This window comes from Lytechinus variegatus, chromosome 15 (assembly GCF_018143015.1).
Source record: "Lytechinus variegatus isolate NC3 chromosome 15, Lvar_3.0, whole genome shotgun sequence".
NCBI classification, from domain to species: domain Eukaryota; kingdom Metazoa; phylum Echinodermata; class Echinoidea; order Temnopleuroida; family Toxopneustidae; genus Lytechinus; species Lytechinus variegatus.
Window position 1 is genome coordinate 20,987,954 of NC_054754.1, and position 26,521 is coordinate 21,014,474.

The following is a 26,521-nucleotide window of genomic DNA, read 5'->3' on the forward strand; positions in this document are numbered from 1 at the left end:
AACTGCTTAATTTATTTTATATGTATCATTTTGTTATTCATTTGAAATATGCTCTCTTTTCTTTTGTTTGTATATTACTTGGTTTTAATTGTTTGTATTATTGGTGGCAGCATTTTATAAGACTTCAATGTTCTTCCTAGCTGTCTCCACATTCTATTTTATTTATATATATTTTTACCTTGTAATTGTTTTTAATTTTGAATGAAATAAATTGAAATTGAATTGAATTGAATTGAACTACTACTACTACCACTACTTCTAATACTACTACTACTACTGCTTCTACTGCCACTGCTGCTGCAACTACTACCAATACTACTACTACTACTACAGCAACCACTACGGCTACCCCTACAACTACTACTATTATCATATCATCATTATTTTTGTTGTCATTTGTTTGGCCTCTCTCCTCACGATATATACTCTTTAACTTATGCGAATAGTGCAGTGGGTTCTTTCCGTGCAAAGCTGGTGACTCTCCTCTACACAGGGCCTCCATATAATGTCCTTTCGGAGGGACGGAGTGTTTTCCACCGTAACATAGCCTGCATTTATTGAACACGGGAGAGACGTTTACACACACCGCACTGGCTTCAGTTAACAGCCTGGGTGAACTCGATCCAACGATCTTTGGTTCAACAGGCAGACACTTTACCGACTAAACTTTTCTTATCAGCAGCAACATTTTTAATGATTATGATATGTGATTAGTGAGGACACGATAAATGATAAATTACAATAACAGCCTACCTTGTGCACAATATCCTGAGGAAATCGTGACGTCATCAATTGCTAAGTCGCCTGTGTAGCTGGACCCAACAATTCCCTCAAACGTAACCTTAAAAGGATCTATGTCTCCACGTGTGATATCAACCTGGAATAGTGGAATAATAAAAAAGATAATATATATATATATATATATATATATATATATATATATATATATATATATATATATATATATATATATATATATATATTGTGTGTGTGTGTTTGAAGCTATACATGTTAAACAGCTTTGGAAACTCTTTTATTTCATTAAATTTTCATGAAATGGATGAAGAGAGCAATGGTAGGCGTAGCTTAAATCAAGGTTCCCCAGAGCTATCTACCCTTTTGGAAAAATTGGTGATGCCGAAAAAATGTCTCAGCCGGGAATCGAACCCGGGCCCAAGCTAGACCACAGAGACGGGTTAGTGGCTAGGGCGACCCCGATTCGATTGACCGTCAGATAGATTTTCGGCACTATACCAATTATAATTTCCTTTGTCGGGTGAAGGTGGGTTTTGACCAATGACAAGCCGCCATGCCTCAGCTGGATCAAAGCTATTACTTTGATACAGTATGGGAGAAAGCTATAAATATATATAACTATATATATATATATATACACACTTGATGAATGCTATCCTTGTAAAGAAGAGTGCTCGATGTCTGTGATGAGGCAGAGCATGAAATAAAATAAACAAAGTTACACAGATAACGTGTGGTTCATCAGTACTTTATTGATTTGCTAATCAATAAAGTACTGATGAACCACACGTTATCTGTGTAACTTTGTTTATTTTATATATATATATATACTTTTCTATTGATGACAAACATGATCACAACGTGTACATATCATTGGTATACTAAATGGAGGAAAGCAAGGTAATTAATATAATAGCAGTAATAATAGCAATCATGAAAAAGGAAACTTGGGACTTGGCTTCGTAATTCCATTTCAAGGATATTCATGTGGCATGGATAGGCATCAATGTTTTTAAAAAAAATAATGTACACATACAGAATTCAATAACTTAATTCAATTCATTTATTTATCTTCAGTATTTTCCATCGAAAAGTTATGTTATCGATTGAAATTAAAGTCTTCTCATCTCATTCAATTATGTTTTCTCTCAATGTATTATAAAGCTATGGCGGATCCAAAGCAATAATCAAAATGTTTAAAGTAAAGATGCCAGCCATTTTCACCCAAGTGTGCCCCCGCCCCTGGAAGCAATTAAAGATCTATTTTTTCTCGTCGATTTTTATTGGGACAATGATACCTTAGATGTAAACCTTTATTTTTGCTTGTCGAACTTTTTCTTGGGAAAATGTGCCCCCCTTTGGAAGAAACTGGATCCATTGTCGCTATCAGAGCTAATTTTGAACTATTCAGTAACAGTGCGCACCTTGGCACTGTAATAGTTCACGCTGTGACCTTGTAATTTTAGTCTAACAGCGCCAGCTAGTGATTGGGCTTTTATCTCGCTCACAGTGCTATTAGTGCACTGTTAGCGCCAACTGGGACCTTTCATAATATTAGGGTCCCCTAACACAAACGTGAACGCTTAATCATACACTTGATTTTTAAGATTGATTGTACATTATAGTCAATAGAATCAAACGTAGAAAACTGCTCTACAATCAATGCGAAGCTTTGTGTTACAGGGGGTTACAGGCCCAACAGATCTGCTTTTCGTGTGCAAAACCCTTTTCCGCGACACCCGCACCATACATACATGATTGTATATTACGACTAAGGGCTGGAGATATTCGAAATGCAGGACCTAAAAGAGATTATGACATGGATAAGAAAGTGTTTTTTCAAACAAATCGAGTACATATTGAGTGAGGAAAAACTTAGTGAATGAAGGCTTAGATATAGATCATTACAGTCCATCGAATCGATATTGCATTTAATGTGGATTATTGGTGGATCACTGCCAATTGATTTCATGGGTCAGATCAACCTCTCTAGCCGAAACTATTTCTGTACACAGTATATGCAATACGTTTGAACGGGTTTCTTTTGTTCTATTGTTAACTCCTTCTACACAAACGATATGCCTCTAGCACACGATGTAATGGGCATTATGTTTTACTTTCCCCAGAAATTGGGCATTAGATTCAAATTCCGGGGGGACCACTTCCATTGAAAATGCACCCCTTACCAAGTATTATGCTTGTGAAACCCTACAAGTATTGGATAGATATCCCTTTTCCAGTATTTCAAAGATCGTTTTGACACCCTTATAACATTACATAGGCCTATACGTAACGTACTTGCCTACGTTATCCCCTTTCACGCGTGGTCGCTCCTGGTATCCATTAATCAATGGAAGTGGACCCTGTTGCACCCACAAATGTAATAACGCCCACAAATGTAATAACACTTTACCCACATATGTAATAACGCCCACAAATGTAATAACACTTTACCCACAAATGTAATAATTTCACCCACAAATGTAATAATGCACTTTACCCACAAATGTAATAATTTTTGATCGCCCACAAATGTAATGATGACTTTACCCACAAATGTAATGAATTTGAAGGGATTTTTGGCAAATCCGTTCTGAACTAAAATCGTATAGTAATGCGTTCATATAGCACAAAAGTGCAAAGTCTCTTTTCCTGACCCGGTTAATTAATGAATTATAATACAAGTCCAAAGTCTTTATTCCAGACCCGGTTGTTTAAAAAATGATAATATAAGGACAAAGTCTTTATTCCAGACCCGGCTGTTTCTGAAATTATAATATAAATCCAAAGTCTTTATTCCAGACCTGGTTGTTTAAAAAATTATAGTATAAGTCCAAAGTCTTTTTTTGCAAACCCGGTTTTTTCCAAAATTATAATATAAATCCAAAGTCTTTATTCCAGACCCGGTTGTTTCAAAAATTATAATATAAATCCAAAGTCTTTATTCCAGACCCGGTTGTTTCAAAAATAATAATATGAGCCCAAAGTCTTTATTCCAGACCCGGTTGTTTCAAAAATGATAATATAAGTCCAAAGTCTTTCTCCTGACCCGGTTGTTTCAAAAATTATAATATCAATCGAAAGTCTTTATTCCAGACCCGGTTGTTTAAAAAATAATCATGTGAGCCTAAAGTCTTTATTCCAGACCCAATTGTTTCAAAAATGATAATATAAGTCCAAAGTCTTTTCACCAGACCCGGTTGTTTCAAAAATTATAATATAAATCCAAAGTCTTTTTCCAGACCCTGTTGTTTAAAAATTATGATATAAATCCAAAGTCTTTATTCCAGACCCGGTTGTTTAAAAAATAATAATATAAGTCCAAAGTCTTTATTCCAGACCAGATTGTTTCAAATATTATGATATAAGTCCAAACTAAGATACGATAATGATGTTCCGGTGGAATAAAAATGAGAATCGAGCCTAGTCTTCTCTCCAGACCCAGTTAATTAAAACTGGTGGAATCAAAGTCTTTGTTGTTGTTTTAAATCATACTGAACGTATTGTGAATATACGCGCTATGAGTAAATTGAGAATCAAGCATAGTCTTTTCTCCAGACCCGGTTATTTAAAACTAAAAACTAAAACCCTATAGTAATGCCTTCATATAGCACAAAAGTCCAAAGTCTTTTTCCAGACGCAGAAGTTTCAAAAATTATAATGTAAGTCCAAAGTCTTTTTTCCAGACCCAGTTATTTCAAAAATTATAATATAAGTCCAAACTAAGATACCATAATGATATTCCAGTGGAAAAAAAGAAAATCGAGCTTAGCCTTTTCTCCAAACCCTGTTATTAAAAAATTGTAAATAACAATACAACAACAACAACAAAAACCGTATAAAGACCCCATAATCTTATTAATGCTGGATAACATGGACATATAGCGTAGTCTTTCAGCCAGACCCAGTCATTTGTTTTTCAAAATAAGGCTAAGAGTAAAAATATAAATAACTCCAAATCTAATACCAAGCAATCCTTGAACCTAAGAACATGTTTTTAAAAAGAGGCTTAGAATGTTTTCTTTATTCCAGACCTAATCATTACAAAAATTACGGGAAGAAATCTTTTAACATAAGACCCTATCATATTCTCTTGGAATAACATGAGTTGTAAAACGTACTCTTTCCTCCAGACCAGGTTATCTAAGAAATGAATTAAAAAGAAAATCAAATCTAAAACCAGTTTTCAAAAGTTACACCCAGTAAAAAATATGTCTAGACCGCACACCCAGATTATTTTGTATAATAATACTAAAACCCCTACAAAACATTGTAATTATGCATTTGCAAAGAAAACGTCCATTTTCCAGACTTGGTTATTATTTAAAAATAAAATTGTCTAAAACAAATACCCAATAATCTAACTACTGTGGAATAACATGGAGATCGATTGTAGACTTTCCTCCAGACACAATTATTTCAAGAATAAAAAAAACAATAAAACCCAACCCCCAACAACGAATCTAAGAACCAACAATCCTCCAAATTAAGACCAAGTACAAAAGCACATGTTTAGAGCGTTGTCTCTATCCAGACCCAGTCATTTAGAAATTAATTCAAACAATCTTAAAAACATAAGACTTTGTCATATTCTTATTCCTGTTGAATAACATTATTACTATGCTTAGACCTTCGTCTAGACCCAGCTATTTATAACATATATTGAAAAAATCAAAGCTAAGACCAATCTTTGAAATTAAACCCAGTTAAAATGCTTGGGTTTAGAGAGTTGTCTTTACCCCACATCCAGTTCTCTTAAAATACAAATTAAGCAAAAGATTAATCTAAAAACTTAGACACCAGCATCTCCCAAACTATAAAACCCTGTGATAAGGCATACCGTAAGTTGGTATACAACTTGTTTTTGTTTGATGGAAGTGAAATAAATAAAATTGAATTGAATTGAATACCACAAAAACGTCAAATTAATAAAAGGCGTAAATATTCAGATCTGAATGGTACGCGCCTTAAAAACCCAAAATAACAACAACAACAACGTTATTCTACATCAATGATATTGTGGCGTCTTTGTTAATATTGTTTGTCTGTTTTTATCGTTTCTAATAATTTCCTATTTTGAAATAACTGCATGGGTCTAGAGCAAAGACTACACCATATTTAAAGACTGGGCGTTGTGGCGTGCGCCTGTAATCCAAGCTATGTGGGGAAGTTACAAATTGATGCAGAGGTTCGAGGTTCGAGCCCTGGTCACGTCTTTCGGATGGTGACGTTAAAGGTCGGTCCCAGACGTAAATAATCATATCTGATTGAGACACGTCTGACAAAACTCAAACACACACACACACACGTTTGCCCCCTGGAAAGATTAAACCTCAAGATGTTGATGGACCTGAATCCACCGACGGGACAGCCTAACTCCGTAACTCTGGTACGGGTGTGGGAGGGGGCTCTTCTTTCTTTGCCTGTCTCTCTTTCAGTCATTTCAAATCAGTTTTTTTTCCTATCTTATCACTTCTTGATCACATAAATCCTCTCTCTCTCTCTCTCTCTTTACTTAACGGGTCAATATAACCCCAGAAAATATATCTTAGGCCACTGAGATTATTGGAATTGTAACTAATAAAAAAAATGCTGAATATATTACAAATGGTGCTTGGTACACTGAAAATTTAAAGTACCAAAGAACTTGTTAAAACGTTATCCCCTCTTGCTAGAATGATTTTCTTTTATATAACATCTCATAGATCGTCGATCAACAACCTTATCGTTTACGGGAAGTAATCCCCATATTGTGTGCTGATATCTTATTCCTCAGTTTTTTGTTTTATATGTATTTAAAGGTTTTGTGTTTTTTTTCATAAAAAAAGGAATGAATATACAAGAAATAATAATAATAAACAAGTGGAATGCCTCTGACCGTCTCACCTGCATCACGCGATTCAACATAGCAGCAGTGCTGACTTTGAAAACTACTATAACTCGCACAAGATGTTAAGTGATACTTGGTTACTCTTATTTCCACGTTTTATGAACTAGACCAATACACTTACAGAGATAGGATGGTAATTCAACAATTACCCCCAATGTGGCCAAAATTCATTGACCTCACATGACCTTTGACCTTGATCATGTGACCTGAAACTTGCACAGGATGTTCAGTGATACTTGATTACTATTATGTCCAAGTTTCATGAATCAGATCCAAAACCTTTTTAAGTTTTGATTGTAATTCATCAGATACCCCCAAATCGGCCAAAGTTCATTGACCCTAAATGACCCTTGACCTTGGTCATGTGACGTAAAACTCATGCAGGATGTTTGGTGATACTTGATTAACCTTATGTCCAAGTTTAATGAACTAGACCAACATACTTTCAAAGTTATGATGGTAATTCAACTTAAAAAAAATTCGGCCAAAGTTCATTGACCCTAAATGACCTTTGACCTTGACCATGTGACCTGAAACTTGCCCAGGATGTTTAGTGATACTTGATTACTATTATGTCCAAGTTTCATGAATCAGATCCAAAACCTTTTTAAGTTTTGATTGTAATTCATCAGATACCCCCAAATCGATTTTGAGTAATACTTGATTAACCTTTTGGCCAAGTTTCATGAACTAGGTTTTTATACTTTCTAAGTTATGATGTCATTTCAAAAACTTAACCTTAGGTTAAGATTTGATGTTGACGCCGCCGCCGCCGCCGTCGCCGTTGGAAAAGCGGCGCCTATAGTCTCACTCTGCTATGCAGGTGAGACAAAAAGAAGTAATAAAAATAATACTAAATAAAACTGTTACCCTAGTTCTCATACAGTGGGTAGCAAAAATAGTCAATCATGACTTATTGCCAAATAAAAACATGGAATGGAATGGTTATCCTCTCTTGTTAGAATGTTTTTCTTTTATATAATATATCATAGATCGTCAATCAACAACTTTATCGTTTTCGGGAAGTAATCCCCCTATTGTTTACTGATATCTTTTTCTCAGGGTTTTTTCATATGTATTTTAATGTTTTGTTATTTAGGTTTTTTCATAGAAAAAAGGAAGGAATATACAACAAATTATTTTTTTTGAAGGACAAGTCCACCCCAACAAAAACTTGATTTGAATAAAAAGAGAAAAATTCAACAAACATAACACTGAAAATTTCATCAAAATCGGATGTAAAATAAGAAAGTTATGGCATTTTAATGTTTCGCTTCATTTCACAAAACAGTTATATGCACATCTCGGTCGGTATGAAATGAGGAACTGATGACATCACTCACTCACTATTTCTTTTGTATTTTGTTAAATGAAATATGAAATATTTTTATTTTCTCGTCATCGTCATGTGAAATGAAGTTTCATTCCTCCCTGCAACACGTGGAAATTTATTATTTTAACATTTTGTGCTTTAGGCAAGGAGGTCCTAATCGTCAAATTCGTAAAAATTGAAATAATGTATAATTCAAACAATGAAAACCAAAAGAAATAGTGAGTGAGTGACATCATCGACTCTCTCATTTGGATGTAGCTGGCTCATTCATATAACTATTTTGTTAAAAATAAGCAAAACTTTGAAATGTCATAACTTTCTTATTTTACATCCGATTTTGATGAAATTTTCAGCATTGTGCTTGTCTGGTTTTTCTCTATTGATTCAAATCAACATTTTTCTGAGGTGGACTTGACCTTTAATGACTTTTATAACTGGGTCTGACAGAAAGACTACGCTACATTTCCATGTTATTCAACATAAATAGGATCGTGGGTCTTTGTTTTTTTATAATTATTATAATTTTTGAAATAAATGGGTCTGGAAAAAAGACTTTGGACTTATATTATAATTTTTTAATTAACCGGGTCTAAAAAAAACATTTCGCATTTTTGTGCTATATAAACACATTACTATAAAGTTTCAGCTTTTAGTTACCGGGTCTGGAGCAAACACTATGCTTGATTTTCAATTTACCATTAGCGTCTGGAGAAAAGACTAAGCTCGATTCTCATTTTCATTCCACTGGAATATCATTAATGTATCTCATTTGGGACTAAAATTATAATTTTTGAAATAACCGGGTCTGGAAAAAAGACTTTGGATTTATATCATGATTTTTTTAAACAACCGGGTCTGGAAAAAAAAATTTGAATTCATATCATGATTTTTGAAACAACAGGGTCTGGAAAAAGACTTTGGACTTATATTATCATTTTAAACAATCGGGTCTGGAATAAAGACTTTGGACTTATATTATTATTTTTTAAACAACCGGGTCTGGAATAAAGACTTTTGATTTATATTATAATTTTTTAAACAACCGGGTCTGGAGAAAAGACTTTGGGCTCATATTATTATTTTTTAAACAACCGGGTCTGGAATAAAGACTTTGGGCTCATATTATCATTTTTGAAACAACCGGGTCTGGAATAAAGACTTTGGGCTCATATTATTATTTTCGAAACAACCGGGTCTGGAATAAAGACTTTGGACTAATATTATAATTTGTTAATTAACCGGGTCAGGAAATGAGACTTTGCACTTTTGTGCTAAATGAACGCATTACTATACGATTTTAGCTTAGAACGGATTTGCCAAAAATCCCTTCAAATTTATTACATTTGTGGGTAAAGTCATTATTACATTTGTGGGCGATCAAAAATTATTACATTTGTGGGTAAAGTGCATTATTACATTTGTGGGTGAAATTATTACATTTGTGGGTAAAGTGTTATTACATTTGTGGGCGTTATTACATTTGTGGGTAAAGTGTTATTACATTTGTGGGCGTTATTACATTTGTGGGTGTAACAGACCCCCGGGTGGCCTCTTGAGCTCTGGGAGGAGTCAGATGTGGCTTTGGAAAGTCGTCCTTAATCGGATATATCGCTGTTACCATAGTAGCAACCAGAATTTTGCACACGAAACGCATATGGCATGTTTCCGTTCCAGATGCGAAACAAAAAAAATCTACTGTCACACAATAGACCAGTTCGTAGTTACTTCACGGACAATTTTTGTCAAATGACCTTTCATTTCTTTCATTTTGATAAGCAGATTTCAAAGCAAGATATTACGTAAGCTTGCCTTACATAGCAGGATGAAGAAATTGAATAGACCAGGTTACTAGAATAGCACGCCAAAAAACTTTATGAAGGTATTTGTTGCATTCCTACTTTGTATGCATATCATAAGATGTTGCACAATGTACTTGGCAAACCGTGAAATACCAGTCGTTCGTGGACACATTGTTGTTTTTTGTGGATGTAAATGAAAACCGCAATTCGAAAGAATATATGAATAATCAAGACATCAAAGTTGGTGCTTATCTCATTGGATTTTAAACCAACATGTCACTTTAGTACAAATGACCTTCCTCTGATCATGCGTAGAATCTTTTGATCATGCGCAGAAACGAACTACGAACTGGCTTATTTGCATTGCAGGACAGAGTTTTACTACCATGATGACGGGCCCAAAAAGTCTCTTCCAAAATCAACTACCGTCGTAATTAAGCGTGCGCGTCCTCAAACGAAAGGTCGGGAACAATGTTTCTGTGCGGCCGGTAAAGGATTATCTCCTGAATTTGCAAGACCATACCGTTTTAAAAGATAATTATGAGAGAGAGAGAGGAGGGGGGGGGTGAAAAAATCTTTATTTTGTTCGGGCACCCTTTAGCCGACAAGCCTCTTTATCACAACAATGATTATATTACCTATACTTTGTGACTGTCTGTGTCAGCGAGACTGTGTGTGAGAGGATGAGAGTGGGTGCGTGCGCGTGTGTGTATGTTTTGAGGGGGTACATCACTCTGATACTAATAACAATACTCTTATTCTTAGTTTACAAGCATGTCTAACATGATAAAGAATGAGCATAATAAAAGGAAAAACAAACGTCCGAATGGGCAAAGACAAAACAAACAAATTAAAAAAAATCTCACCTGTCCAATAATCCAATTGTTTCCCCGATTCCCAGACTTCTGAAAAATGGGACTACCAAAGGTGTCCCCGGCCTTCGACACGTAGATATTGAAAGTGCCCATGGTCGCCCCGTACATGTGGTAATAGAATCGAAGACACTTCGTTCCGCCGGCCACTACCTGGTTATAGGGGCTTGTCAGACGTGCGATGTCCCCATTAACTCTGGGGTCTGATGCCTCGATGTATGCATACTGTCCGCCTGTATAAAATTGTTCATAGTCATGAATTGACGCCTTTACTCATAGCCATTTCCCCCCAAATACTGTACTTTTTTTAAACATGTACTTTTCTTCAAACATGGCTTTTGTAATTATAGAATTAACTTATCTAATGATACACCTATCATAAGCCTATATAGTAAACGTTTGTTTCTAAAAAACAATGTTCTCCAAATTGAAAAAAAAAATATTCTCGCACGCCCACAGTATTACACACCCACGCAACTATACATTTGTAATGATATTGACGAAATAATGTTGTACGCATGCAGGCCTATTTGTAAAATTATTACAAATCATACTTTAATATGTTTAAATACGGTGGATAATATAACTTATTAATAAAATTATGATCTACCGCGTGACCGCAATTTCATGCAAACTACTCATGAATATTCATAGATGGGATACGTCACTTACTCCCAGTCGTGTGATCTGAGCTTGGTCCTGTATCCTGTGAACCGGTAGAACCATGGTTCAAGATCCAATTAAAAGAATCTGTGCTATCTTGAGTCCATCCACAGAATCCTGAATCGAAGTTACAGTCAAACTGGCTGGAAGCTGTGCGGAATAATAATAATAATAGTATTAGTAAGAATAATATTCATTGCCATCATCACCATCATCATCATCATAATGATGATGATAAAAGTAATAACAACAAATAATGATAATGAAAATAATCATACTAATGTCTTATTATGAAAATTATCAATACGAACATTGGCCATTTTATGATGATGCATCATCGCGTTCATCTTTACGCAACCTTCCAGTCGTACATTTTAGCGTGCTGCACTTTCCCCCATGTTTCGATCAATAAAGCTACCATGTTGACCTTGATGATAAAAAAATTATCTCTAGTTGAATTTTGATATACATATTCGCACAGCGAAGAACACTCTGGCAGCATTTAATGCAATCGTCCTTGCCCTTTGTGTGAGGGTTTGTTGCGAATATTGAGACGTGTCTACTTGAAATAATTAGAGTAATGCTAAATTTCTTACGTGTTTCACGAGCAAGGCCGCCACGCAGTAGCGTACCTAGGATTTTCCACAGGGGGAGGGGGGCAAAACCTTCCGCCGAAAAATTTAACAAGCAAATAAAAAAAGGGTCTTGAATCTTAAAAATTGACAAGCAAAAAAAAGTCGTCAACCTCGTCGGATGGGAGGGGGTGGGTAAAAATAGGTATTTAAGTTCGTCAGGGGGGGCAAACAAGTTATCAAGCTCGTCAGGGGGCAGGGATTCGTCCTTTGCATGGGTTGTAACTTGTCAGGGGGGCAGACTGCCCCTGTCCCCCTCCCGTAGTTACGCTAGTACCGCCACGAATTAAAATAACAGAATAAATACTTCCCATAAAATGAGCATTTTATGTTTCGCCAGTCCTGGAACTATGCGGGATAAGCACTGAAAAGTCAAAGGACTTCCACCATCGTTAGACTAAAAACAGGCTCAGGTGGCATTGGACTTATGCTGTATAATGTGCTCCATCGCTTCCCAGGGCCATTTAGTACACCTCATACAACATAGGTCTATAAATGCCACCTTAGTCTATTTTCATCTAGCATTGACTTTGGTCCATTTTCCACTTCGTCTTAAAGATTATTTGTACTTTGCCTGACGAGTAAGAATAGGATACATAAACATTCCATTACGACCAGGGCCCCTTCTCACAAAAGGTTAGCGATTAAACCCTTAAAACTACACTAAGGTGGCATTAGACCCACGCTTTATAATGTGTACTTAACGAAAATTAACCCATATTGATAGTAGACCATCTAGGTTAAGTCCGTGTGGCAATAGGGTTCCATGACATTTACTCCAGCGACAATTCCTCCAATGGAAAATATGCCCGTTATGCCAAGCACAAAATCTAACATCCAAAATTTAATAAACACTTATCATTAAATTTAAACTATTCGATCTGAACCAAGAAATTCTATTAAAAAGCTAACTCTATCTAACCAGATACCCTCTGGCCTATTAATAGGTCGAAAGAGCAAATGTCGTGTCACCGACATTAGACCATTCGAGAAGTCAACGAAATGTTTACAGACCACTGAGCTGCATGCGATAAACCGATGGAAGCGAATGCGAATGTGCGTACAGTTGCCTAAGTATCTGGATAATAGGACATTTACGTGTAAATAAGGCCTAAATCACTGGAGACGGTAGCCAGTACTACAGGTTTATTGTAATAATAATAAGAAAAGTTATAATTGGCATTTATATAGCGCTTTATCAATCTACGACTGTTCAAAGCGCTTCACAATTTATCACGATGGTACTAGCTGTGAAGTTTACCTTCTGGGGCGGTTCTAGACAAAATTGCCATTGTGGGCACCTTGGGGTATGACTATACTGACAAAGTGGCTGGGAATTAATGTCTGCAATATCTTGGGGGCATTTTTAATGACGATGCGAAGGAGCGTAGCGAACAAGCGCAAAAATATTACGTTAATTTAGATAAGGCGTAATTTGATGAAAATTTACTAATAATCTTGGAATAATATTTTACTCTCACATGTCCATGTCCAACCAGATTACGAGCACTTGCAGATCAGTTCGTTATCAATTGCGCAATATTGGCTTCATAAGAAAATATCTCACCCGCTCAGCAACAGAGAAACTGATGCATTCACTAATTTTTTTACGATTGGTAATAGCCTCCTTTACAACTTTAACAGATTCTCAACTGCAGATGTTGCAGAATGCAGCTGCATGTATTGTAACTCTATCAACGCAGCCACATCACCCCTATATTAAAAACTCTTCACTGGTTGCCCCTGAAGGAACGCATAGTCTTCAAAATCTTTCTCTGATTTTTCATATAGTCAATGGAACTTCCGCCAGTTATAGTAAGTCTTTGATGCATAATTACCAACCCTCAAGAACCTTACGATCCTCGTCGTCTAATCTCTTACAAATTCCAGTTCCTAAGAAATTATGCGGGGGAACGGGCCTTTTTCATGCAGGGCCTGTTACAACCGATAATGTCGCACCAACGCATAATGTCGCAGTTTGCGACATTATGCCAAGAGCGTCCGACGCATAATGTCGCAGTCAACGCATAATATCGTAGTTTGTCACATGTCGCAACGCATGATGTCGCAGCAAATTGTCAACGCACAATGTCACATGTCGCAACGCATAATGTCACAGCGGTGTTTTCTTTAGGACTCGAGCTACAGATAAGATATAAAATATGCTTTCGCTTAGTATTTTGGGACACGAGAAAGAGAAAGGAATTATTTGGAAATCAGGATCACTTTTTGTTTGGATATTCATCGGTTTATTGCCATTTCGTCTTCTGCCTTTTTCCCCACTATCGCATGGTCTGATATCATTTCGTCTACCATTAGTCAACTATCAACATAGTCCAATAACCATTTCGTCTAATTACCATCTCGTCTAATAGCCAGATGGTCTAATAGCCGTTTTTATATCATTATTTCGTCTAATTGTATTTTTTCAGTTGGTCCAATATCCACCTTGTCCAATATCATTACGTCTATTACCTTTTAATCTAATAGCCGATTGGTCTAATAACCACTTGGTGTACTCTCATTTTTCGTCTATGTTCCATTTGTTCTAACTTCAGTTGGTTCGCTATCACTTTGTCTACACCCATTTCGGCTAACAAGCATTTGGTATCATTGCCATGGGTCCAATCACCAATAGGTCAAATTACCCGTTCGAGGACAATTACCCCCCCCCGGACGATCACCCTTCCGGACAACTACCCCCTGAGGACAATTACCCCCTGACAATTACCCCCTGAGGACAATTACCCGCCAAGGACAATTACCCCCAAGGACAATTAACCCCAGAAAATTACCCCCTGAGGACAATTACCCCCCCCAGACAATAACCCCCGAACTATTATCATCGAGAACAATTTTTCCCCGGACAACTACCCCTGGACAACTACCCCCTAGAACAATTACCCCCTCAGTATATAATGCATAGTGGCCGGGTATGTGCCGCGGAGGGGACCCCCAGTTTTACACTCAAATTTCAGTTCCAAGGCATAGCATCTTTATCTGGTTGAGAAAAAGAACCAAGAAAGCCGCTCCATAGCAAAGCATTTTCTTCTTATCGAGAAAAAAGAAGAAAGAAATCCGCTCCAAAACTTGACATATTTTTCGTTACGCCGTTCCGGTCGCATTGATCTGCTACAATGAGCTGCAATTTTGGTGAAATGCGGCCGCAGAGCGCTGTCCGACCATCGCCTCTGCGCGAGCGCACCCTTTTGCCGTGCCGCCGGGCTAGCTGCATCATGCACGCATGCCCGTTCCATAGGGATGCATACGCACTCACACGCTGGCGATCCGTTCCAAGGACCCCGTTTTTTGTCTCGCCCGCGGCACACCCCTACCACTTTTTTTGTCGAGTGCCCCCCCCCCCGGTGGTCACGCTTGATTCTAACATCGATGCCGGAGAGAAGGTGGGGAGATTTTCCGGGGAAATTGTCCCCACATTAAGGGAATTGCTTTTTTTTTTTGGGGGGGGTAATTGTCCGGGGGTAACTGTCTGGGGAATCATTGTCCTCGGGAGCAATTACTGGGGGGGGGGTTAGTTGTCCGGAAGGTGATTGTCATGGGGGGGGGTAATTGTCCTAGAACAGGTGATCGGACCTATTGGTGATTGGACCCATGGCAACGATGCCAAATGATTGTTAGCCGAAATGGATTTAGACGAAGTGATAGCGAACCAACTGAAGTTAGACCAAATGGAACATGGACGAAAATGAGAGTACACAAAGTGGTTATTAGACCAAAAGGTAATAGACGTAAAGATAATGGACAAAGTGGATATCGGACTTATTGAAAAACTACAATCAGACTAAATGATAATAAACAAAACGGCTATTAGACCAACTGGCTATTAGACGAGATGGTAATTAGACGAAATGGTTATTGGACTATGTTGATAGTTGACTAACTAATAGTAGTCGAAATGATATCAGACCATGCGATAGTGGGGGAAAAGGCAGTAGACGAAATGGCAATAAACCGATAAATATCCATACAAAGAGTAATCCTGATTTCCAAATAATTCCTTTCTCTTTCTCGTGTCTCAAAATACTAAGTGAAAGCATATTTTATATCTTATGTGTGGCTCGAGTCCTAAAGAAAATACCGCTGTGACATTATGCGTTGCGACATGTGACATTATGCGTTGACAATTTGCTGCGACATTATGCTGTTATGCGTTGCGACATGTGACATTATGCGTATGCGTTGACTGCGACATTATGCGTCGGACGCTGTTGGTATAATGTCGCAAACTGCGACATTATGCGTTGCTGCGACATTATGCGTTGGTGCGACATTATCGGTTGTAACAGGGCCTAACCTGTGGAATTCTCTTCCACAGAGATTGAAAACCCAGACTGAACAGTGACCACCTTTAAGGGCAACCTGAAAACATACCTGTTTAAGAGTGCTTTTTCATAGACATTGAAATATTGTTCAGACATAATGTAAATATCTTTTGTTGTTGTTCTGCCCTAAAGCGCATTGAGCATCTAATCAAGATGGAAAGTGCTCTATACAAATTTCATGTACTATTATTATTATTATTATTATTACTATTATTATTATTATTATTATTATCATCATCATTATTATTATCACGATGACAGCCCGTGGTACAGGTTTATTACCATTGCATCAGCTATGAAGTTTACTTTCAGGGACAATTCTACGGACTATTTTGTGGCGGGGGAAGCGGTCTTCAGGGGGTTTAAAACATTTCTTGACGGGTCATTTTCATAAAAAAAGAAAATTACCTGTTGTGGGCACTGGGTAGGACTACAATGACTTAGTAGCTGGAAATTGATGTCTGTATCAGCCCCCGGGGAAAAAAGTTTCAATGACGCCTTAAGGGAGCGTAGCGACCAATCGAAAATATCACACTAGTTTAGATAAGATGTATATTGTCACGATGATAGCCCACGGAAAAGGTTTATTACTACATTAAATATGAAGTCTACTTCCAGGGGTGGATCTAAAAATTGAGTCCCCTTTTTGGAAGGGGCGGGGTTCTCGGGGTTTGCAACATGTTTAAGGGTCATTTCAATAATATGAAAATTGAACTTTTTTCGACAGAATATGGTATTTTAGAGACTAGTGACTAATTAGCTCGGAGTAAGATGTCTCTAATATCAGTCTCCCTCCTATCCTGGCAAAATAACGATGCGCGTTCGCGTATAGCGACCGAGCGAGAATATCAACATATTCCAATTGCTTGAGAATGTATTTAGAAACCACTATATTTATAACATGCTCGCAAGGGCTTGTGATTTTGCTTTTTGATAAGGTAGACCAATAGGTATTGTGGGGTGACATATGGTCCAGTGGTTACGACTCTTGTCTTTAAGTCAGAGGGACATGGGTTCGAATCCCAGCCATGGCGTGTTTTCCTTCAGCGATCAAGAAATTTATCCACACTGTGCTGCACCTGACGCAGGTGAGGTGAATGGGTACCCAGAATGATTTATTTCTTGACACTTTAGCGCCGATATGGCGGCTCAGCTACGGCCGGGGTAGAAATATTATAACCACACATCAAAGCGCAGTTGAGTATATGCACATAGTAACAGCGCTATATTACTATCAAAAGGATTTTTAAACCAAAATGAACAAATTTATAGTTTAAACCTCAATTATTACGGCAACAGTAGTTCGATATTCGCGATGGAGGAGACGGGTTGCCTGGAAAATGTTGTTTCTCGCTCCCTAAATCTAAGTCATATCCAATGTCCTGGTGCTGGTAAGTTAGTCTCATAAGGCTCTGGGAAGCGGGGGTGCTGAAGCACCACCCAAAATTTCCATGTGGATATTATTCTCCATAGGCATCACCTCCCCCCTCCCGGTATTATGTAAAATGTTACTCAAATAATCTTCGTTTTGTAGTGAAACCTCGTTTTGGGGGGCTTTTCAATTTCTTCGGAATCAAAAAGACCTCCATTTTTTTTAGTGGAAACCTTTTTTTTTCAAATTTACCTTGATCCACTTTGGGTGTTGTCCGGACGGTTGTCTCGTTGTCAGTTGTACTTCTTGCTGAAAAATAATTTATCGAAAGTTCACGTTGAAACTTCTGAAGGAAATCTTAAATTTGCGATTTGAAACGAAATTTGATCAAGTACTGCTATAAATCTGTATACTTCTCCTGCTCATGCAAGCGTTTATAATGGTTGTAGAATATCTCTAAACGATCTGAAAGCGTTTAGCCGATATAATAACGGATCTTCTACAGGCCTTGCGGTAATTATGAAAAGTCGTCATTAAGTCTGGTCGAAATCTTAAATATGGGAAAAACAGCGAATCAACTTTGAAAGGGCTGCTCTTCGTCTCAAAATATCAAGAAGCAGAACATGTTCATTACTCCACAATGAAATGACACAAATATTTAGTTTTACGTCTTGCGCCCGTAGCGCCCCCCCCCCACCCGATCTGTGCCTAGAAATCATGATAACCATCACTCTCTTACAACATTGTTTATTTCTATTTTCATCTTGTCTGTAATATAATAGCAGTCAATAAAATGCCCTTTTTATTCAAATAAAAAAAATTGTATTTTCAATACATTATGTCTACAATTTCGGTTAAAAAACCCCATTCACTATCTTCGTTATTGTATTTTCTACAGTGTAGAAAATATAAACTACAGTGTATATTGTTTATGACTATTTTAACTATTCTTGGCTTCTAGACGTTTGTATATTATTATACGTGCTCAATAAATGATAATCATATACTTACGAGATGAGTACGGCATATGCGTGTACCATTCATCCTTGTTAGCATCTGAATGTTGAACAAAACAACACAACACAAATTACTTAATATTCTGAGTTAATAATAACATGGATATATATATACATATATGTATATTCATATATATATATATATATATATATATATATATATATATTCATATATATATATATATATATATACAAATGAATGCAGAGAATAATGGTAGGCGTTGCTTAAGTCAAGGTTTCCCAGAGTTATCTATCTGCCCTTTGAAAATATTGGTGATGCCGAAAAAAATGTTTCTGCCGGGAAGCGAACACGGGCCCCAGCTTTGAACGCCGATGCCTTAACCACTAGACCACAGAGACGGGTTAGTGGCTAGGGCGACCCTGATCCAATTGACCGACAGAGACATTATATCGGCATCACAAATTTTTCCAAAAGGCAGAAAGCTCTGGGAACCTCGATTTAAGCTACGCCTACCTTTATTATCTACATTCATTTTTTACAACATATGTATATATATATATATATATATATATATATATATGAAGAGTTTGCATGCAAAAGGGACTAAATCCACTTTTGTTCATTCTTCATAAATTAATATATTTTATTTCACCCAGATATATGTTTCCATTCAGGAAGATTTTATGTTCAAGAGTCATCAATATAAGAAAAATAACAATTAAGAAAACGATATAGATGATTCTGATTTTATATGATTCTTTTATATTTATCATTTTTATGGATCTATTCCCTTTTGCATGAAAACTGATTTCAAGTTGTTGCTATGTCAGGCAAAGTTTGTAATTACAGGTAGTAAACAGGAGAGTAAACCAGTTCAACATCTAAGGTGACAATAGGAAGGTTGGGGGAAGAAAGAAGTACCAATATATTCATGTTAAACCTTGTTTAGATCTATAACCCTTCTAGACTTTTCATGCAAAAAAAGGAACTAAATCAAAAAGTCTATAAAAAATGATATGAAATATAAGAAACATGGAGCATTTTTAACTGTCATTTTTTGACGTATGTTTCTCAATTATAAACATAGGAACAAAATATCCTGAAAAAAATATTGATTTATGAATAGTGAACAAATGTGCACCCTCTTGCATAAAAACGCAACTTTCACGTCCATTTTTAATAAGCTTCTTACAAATTTTGGGAGTTGGACTGTAGTCAGTTTGATGCACATGATGAATGTCCATTTAAACAAGCAAGAAAATGGCAAATGATAAAAAAAAAGATTTAGTCCCTTTTGCATGTTAACTCTTCATATATACAGTGCGTCCAAGAACATAAGGAAACCAGGATTTCCATGTTCTTTTCTTCAATGGCAAATAAGCTATGCCATTTCATTTACATAGTCATATAATTAAATTATTCCTATTTTTTATACCTTTACATGAGACAAACATTTCACGCATTAATGAGCGAGACGAGTTTAAACATTTTTATGTAAAAAAAAAAAAACAGGTTGCGCAGAAAAATGGGACAAGCTTGTTCGAGATTCGACAACCTTGCTTACTTGACGATTGGCTCATGAGCATATTTTGTAATCTTTTTAAAATTCTCTCACTGATCCCTGAATTAGAATGGATTCAGATGCACACCTGATTTTATGCGCAAATCTTTTCCGAAACGCCTCAATATTTATTGCTTGTAATCTGCCATGCGTGAAAAATTTGCTAAGCTGTTAATTTCAAATTCGAGAGGTTATTCCACTCTTGCCTTGAGTGTCAAATTTAAAGTAAAAACGCATATAATCATTGTGAAATGTATCTCTGAAAACGGGTTTCCCTTTTTGTTGGACACACTGTATCTACTCGGGGTAGCACCCCGGGGGGGCCACTTGCATTGACGAGTGGATACCATGCGCGACCAAAAAAACACGTAAAAAGGATGTCCTTTTCACGATAGGGCACGTTACGCACGTAACGTGAAAAGGGTGTCAAAAACACAAATATAATGAAAAAAGGGTATCTATTTCGCTAGTAAAATTACGTGTTTAGGGTCGAATTTGCGGGGATGATAAAACAAACTTAAATTTTTTTTATAAAGGATGTCTTTTTTTGCCCCAACACTACGTGTTTAGAGTCCTATTTGCGCGAGGTGTAGAAGGTGGGGTCGTACTAAACCAAATAAGGTAAAGCCGACAACCAAAGGACCCGTAACAATAAAACATTACTTGTTTAGGGGTTCATTTCAGGAAATATTTGCCAAGAGTATCGTTTTGTTTCCAATACTTGTTAAGGGTTGGGTTTCACACGCCAATACTTGTTAAGGGGTGCATTTTCAGAATATGGAAATTACGTGTTTAGGGTGCTTTTCGAGACCCCATGGTCGCGCATGGTATCCACTCGTGAATGGAAGTGGCCCCCCCCCCCCCGGGGTAGCACAGGCGCGAATCTAGCCGATTTAGTCACAATAGTTTTGAGATGCCGACTATAATGAGTAAAAACAATAATGGCCTCTAAACTAATATTGGCTAGTATTCTGAAGCACGGTCTAACTCTGTGCTAAAATTATTGTTTTAATGTGGGTGTAATTTGGATTAATAGACCCAATGTCTACTGTCAGGGATTTTCTGCTCCAATTTTCTCTTTAAACCAATGTTTAATTCAAGCCCGAGTTCAGAATACTGGTCATCGTGTCTAATCTGGCTGGATCTGCGCCTGGGGTATATAGAGCTCAAAGGAACTTTTCTCCCAGCGGGCCCTGCAAATGCTGTGTTATTATTCAATTCAATTCATTCAATTCAATTCGGTTTATTATATATAAAACAGAATACAATGCTGTAGTCCGAAGACTAATTGTGCAAAGTTTACATTGAATGTTATTTACATTTGAAGATTATATATTTAAAAAAAAATCACATATAAATGAGAAACAGTTGGCTGATTGAGTCATGCATAAGTGAGATTTCAGTAGATAATAGTACTAGCATGGGATTCAATTAATTGTGTATTGGGGGAAAAACTGTTTTAAACTTAAAATCATACAACAAAAAGGTCAGAAAAATAGTTCAGATTTGATTTCTATTATGAAGTTATGAAATAAAGATTTAGAATCCAGTTATTGCAACATATATTAATCATAGTTATAGAATATTTTAATGAAAAACCACAACCTCTGAGATATGAAGTCGATTAAGAACATGAAGAATGGAACAGAGATTACTTTGGGTATGGGATTGAGGCTGATAAAATAATTCATGATAATCTTAAAGAAAATCAAAATTGACAATTAATGAGAACTAATACATGCATATAAAACAAAAATCATTCACATAGCTAAACATTTACAACTGAGCATTGATCAGTTTGACAAGTGGGGTACACTTGATTTCCTAATAACCCTTATAACCCTTCTCCAATCTAAGATATCAAGCCCATTACATGAAGGTCCCATTTTGTATTTTTTGGTGACTTGGTCAGTGATCGAAGCCACAACCTCCCGTTCATAAGGCGACGCTCTATCACAAAGCCGCCATATTCGTTATTAGTAAAGTAAAATGCTGTTATGTATGATCATGGACCTATTACGTCTGATAGGTCCATGGTATGATGGGGTGTTCAAACTTCACGGACATTTCAAAAATATTCATCAGGCTTAAGTTTGTTCACAAATTATTAAATAATAGCTACCAAATTGACGGCAAGATCGTGAACTGAAAAATCATAGACGAAAATGGGAAGGAGTTCGGGGGTTACGCCGGTATCGCGATCTCAAAATTCTATTCCGATCGACGAAAGCGCGCTTTGCTGGAAATCCGTTTTGAAAAAGTGTGACCTTACTTAGCGGACTAAAGGTTTCGTGGAGATTTAATCAAATCAAGCTTAAAAGGTAATATATTTATATCAGATTGACGGCAAAATGCTATAAAATCGGTCAATACTACATTTAACTCACAATTTTCTATAATTGCTTGCAAAATGAAGATATCTTGATGCTTGTTGAGAAATTCAGATTTCTTCGGAACGGGCGCTAACAACGGCAATTTTTTCCGATCTTTTGTCTATGATAAATATGTTCATAAATCCTGAACAAATCCTAAAAAAACTTGCGGCAAAAGGTAATTTTAAGTCGCTTTTTACAATAATGATGTGAGATTTTATTGAATACTTTTTGAGATAATGACAGTCCGCGAAGTTTAGACTCAATTCTAGATGCGTCTACCCCGTGTACATCCATGCACCCTCAAGAAATATGTATCCCTAGGACAACCACCACCTAGGAAATGTCTGTCTTGTACGCACGTAAAAAAATGCAATCGAGACTGATCTTGCATATAAAAGAAGTCTAGATCTAGTGAATATTTTACATTTTGAGATGACAATCAAACAAATCTTACCATTGCCTTCTTGCAGAGAGTTCCGCACACTTACAGCGAGTAGAAGGCTGATCAAGATTGCCTTCCCCATGGCTTTTCCTTATTATGTTGAACACTTCTATTCTAAGAAATTTATGAAATAACCATGCAGCTTCCACAATTTCCTGTTCATTCAACAGATCATCTTATGCAAGGAACTTTTAACTTTTCTGAAGACTTTGCCTACAAACTTCGATTTTTATCACAGATTTGAGATCATAACATTTTCATCACCATTGAGTTGTCTTCGATTTTGCGGAAGGATATCGTCAGTAAATACAGGTTCAACAAATAGGGGACTCGAGTTTTGCGCATGCTCAGATAATTTTGAAGTCCCGGCATGAAATTATAAGAAGTGTATTAGACTACCATTTTCAACGAATCATACTGAAAAGGTAAATGACTGATTAGCCTTCATAATATTAATATCTACTTATTCCTGAAAGCCCTCCTATTATTCTCACCCCTCCCACCTGTCTGGGTGGCTGTCGGATAATTCCAGACAGTTGATAAAAGGGCTATTGTTCGAGCCAATAGACCTACCCTTTGTTTACAGCACTGTCTTAATGAACCCGAAATTTAGAGATGATTTTTTTTTACTGGAAAAAATATGGCCCTAGGAAGATGTGTGAGAATGTAACTAAAGACATTCATTAGCCAAACCTTAAGTAAAACCTAAAACCTTTTTTTTTTGCTTTTCAAATTCACTTCAACATCCCCACTCAAGAAACGTTCCAAGGGCCGTGCGAAAACACTCCATTTAATTACAGACAGGGACCATTTACAATATTATTTTTTCACAGGATAAGGCGTATTTTCATTCGGATCATCCAGTATAGTTCATGCAGCTTAATTGAAGCCTGCAGATCCACGGGCATGTCATCATTCATATTATGGGATATTATCACACACCTGTACAATCATAATTAGGAAACATATTAGTTGTAGTAGTATGGGAGAAAGAAATACTATTTTAATCATGTTAATACTACTTTACAATTACTACTACTGCTGCTGCTGCTGCTGCTACTACTACTACTTCCACTAATACGGTTACTTCTTTTTCTGCTCCTCCTCCTTCTTCTGAGTATGATTATATCCAATAATGGACGAAAGATATTTTTTTAAATAGTATAGGTTGTTGCGGTGGTCGTGGTACTAGTAGCAGTAGTACACACCAAGAAAAATAGGCTCAACTTTGCACCTTTAATGATGCAGACCAGATATAAGGTACAGAATTGCACCCCAAAGGTCCTTATTTGCACCTTCAAGAAAGTTGCAAAGTTGTACCTTTCCCCCAAAATGCAAAGTTGCACTGTAAAGGGGCTCCCAGTGTGACATCTAGCATGCATCTTTCAAAGTTGAACCTATTAAGACGGCCACGGATCCAATTTTCCTCGGTTTTCTTATTAGGATGCCACTGTGCTTGGCCATCCGCTTCATCTGTTTGTCCAAATTTTGTAGGTAGTAACGGAATTCTTCTGCGATGAACATAATCAGAGTCAGTGATTTCCAACTCTATCTTTAATTCCGCAATAATTAATTAGCACAAACAAGGAAAAAATGGTGGATCAGATGTATGGGTACCAAACCTTTACTGCACAGTTTGATTCCCAATAAATAAGGTTTCACAAAGAGCTTTAATTGAAACTGTTACTAAAATGATAAAATTTGCCAAAAACATGATTCGCCATATAAAACTAAAACTACCACAAGAAATCTCTATTGTGTTGCAGCCTATTATTGTCTCTTTTTGTGCATTCCAGAAATAGCAAAATTTACTCTCATTTAATAGAAATGCCTATCCAAAGCTTTACTGAGACATTCAGGAATATTCTCAATTAGTATATGTCACGAATATCCTTTATACAGAGGAAACTTTAACAAAAAAAAAAAATGAATGTAATTGCTCTTACAATTCTACTTATATATAACACCTCCCCCACCGGGGAAAAGAAAGCTTTACCGTAATAAAGGATATTTACAAATACTTTCTTCTTTAAATAAATGAACATCAAATGACACACTTGGTCACAAGCAAAAATAATTTCCCTTTTTTTACTCTTGAAAGAGCATTAGCAATTACATTATTCTTTCCGTTTAAGTGTAAAATTTTCAATGGGAATTGTTGGAGCATAAGGCTCCATCTATACAGTCATTAGTTCTTTGTTTTGAATTTCTCCAAAAACACAAGAGGATTGTGGTATGTATAGACTGTAATCTCTCCATTGGTTGGATACACCTCAAACTGCTGAAGGGCTAGTACGAGACTCAGTGCCTCTTTTTCGATAGTTGAGTACTTCTTCTGAAACCGATTGGGTTTCTTAGAGAAGTAGCATACTGATTTTCTGATGCCTTCTTCATCTTCTTGGAGCAACACTGCTCCTACTCCAACATCACATGCATCAATAGCTACTTTGAACGGCTGTGAGAAGTTTGGAGCTGTCGAAACAGGCTCATTCACCAAAATGGCCTTCAATTTCTCAAATGATCTCTGACATTGGTCAGACCAACATACTTCACTTTTGCCTTCAGCAGGTTTGTCAGAAGACTAACCACTGCATTCTTATTTGGAACAAATTTTCTGTAGAAGCCATTCATTCCTAAGAATCTGAGCAATTTGTTCTTAGTTGTGGGAGTTGGGAAAGTCTTAGATAGCTTGTATCTTGGCTTCTCTTGGTAGCACTTGCCTTTGACCAACCACATGACCTAGATATGTGATCTTCGGCAATCAATGCTAAATCTGTGAGAACCGTCTGGCTTTGGAACCATTACAATCAATAAAGGAACTCCAACTACTCTGACTCGGTTCGATTATGTCATTATCTAACATAAACTGTATTTCCTTATTCACCATTTCCAACTTGCCTGAATTGAGCCTATAAGGATTCTATTCGATAGGTCTTGCATCAACTACGTCTACATCATGTACAGTTAAAGGCGTACGCTCTGGTTTGTCTTTACATACATTTTCATATTCTCTTGACTGGCCAGATATATAATTTCTCTGATCCTCAGGCAGCTGTTTTAATGTCTCATCCAGATTTTCTAACAGCTCTGAGTTAGGCATTACACCACATGGTTCGTTCTTAGATACATCTGAATACACGTAAGAAAATTCATTATCTGTCTTTCCATAGCATTCATCATCATAAACATATACATGCTTTTCTTCTTCTTTGAACTGTATTATACCTATTGGCTGACTAGCCTCTCGCTCAAAATATTATTTCAGCATGTTTACATGACAAACCCTTTGAGACTGTTCGATAAGAGGTACTGATACATAGTCATGAAGATTGACATCATTTAATTTCTTTTTGATTATGTAGGGACCATTAAACCTATCTGTCCAAAGCAACAACACTAACACTTTGTTTCCAGGCTTTAGACCTCGCTCTCTTGCATTTTGTCAGCCTGAACTTTCATTTCTCCCTGCGACACTTTCAAGTCTTCCTTAGCTATATTACAAGCT

General features: G+C 36.7%; 2 protein-coding genes across 2 annotated transcripts in view; both read right to left on the minus strand.

The window, feature by feature from the left end:
- LOC121429230 (MAM and LDL-receptor class A domain-containing protein 1-like) overlaps positions 1-10,835 on the minus strand; it is a 41,545-nt gene extending 30,710 nt beyond the window's left edge. Inside the window, exons 1-2 of the mRNA XM_041626192.1 lie at positions 10,645-10,835; positions 754-877 (exon numbers count right to left, since the gene is read on the minus strand). Coding sequence (XP_041482126.1) covers positions 754-877; positions 10,645-10,761 — 241 coding nt within the window. The 5' untranslated portion in view covers positions 10,762-10,835. The remainder of the gene's footprint in view (positions 1-753; positions 878-10,644) is intronic.
- A 479-nt stretch (positions 10,836-11,314) lies between these two features.
- LOC121429074 (MAM and LDL-receptor class A domain-containing protein 1-like) lies at positions 11,315-23,212 on the minus strand. The gene is made up of 4 exons (XM_041625978.1): positions 23,029-23,212; positions 18,672-18,716; positions 17,913-17,969; positions 11,315-11,463 (listed from the first exon to the last, which is right to left on the minus strand). The coding sequence occupies exons 1-4, from the start codon at positions 23,096-23,098 to the stop codon at positions 11,315-11,317; spliced, it is 321 nt and encodes a 106-aa protein (XP_041481912.1). The 5' UTR covers positions 23,099-23,212.
- Positions 23,213-26,521: the final 3,309 nt, after the last annotated feature.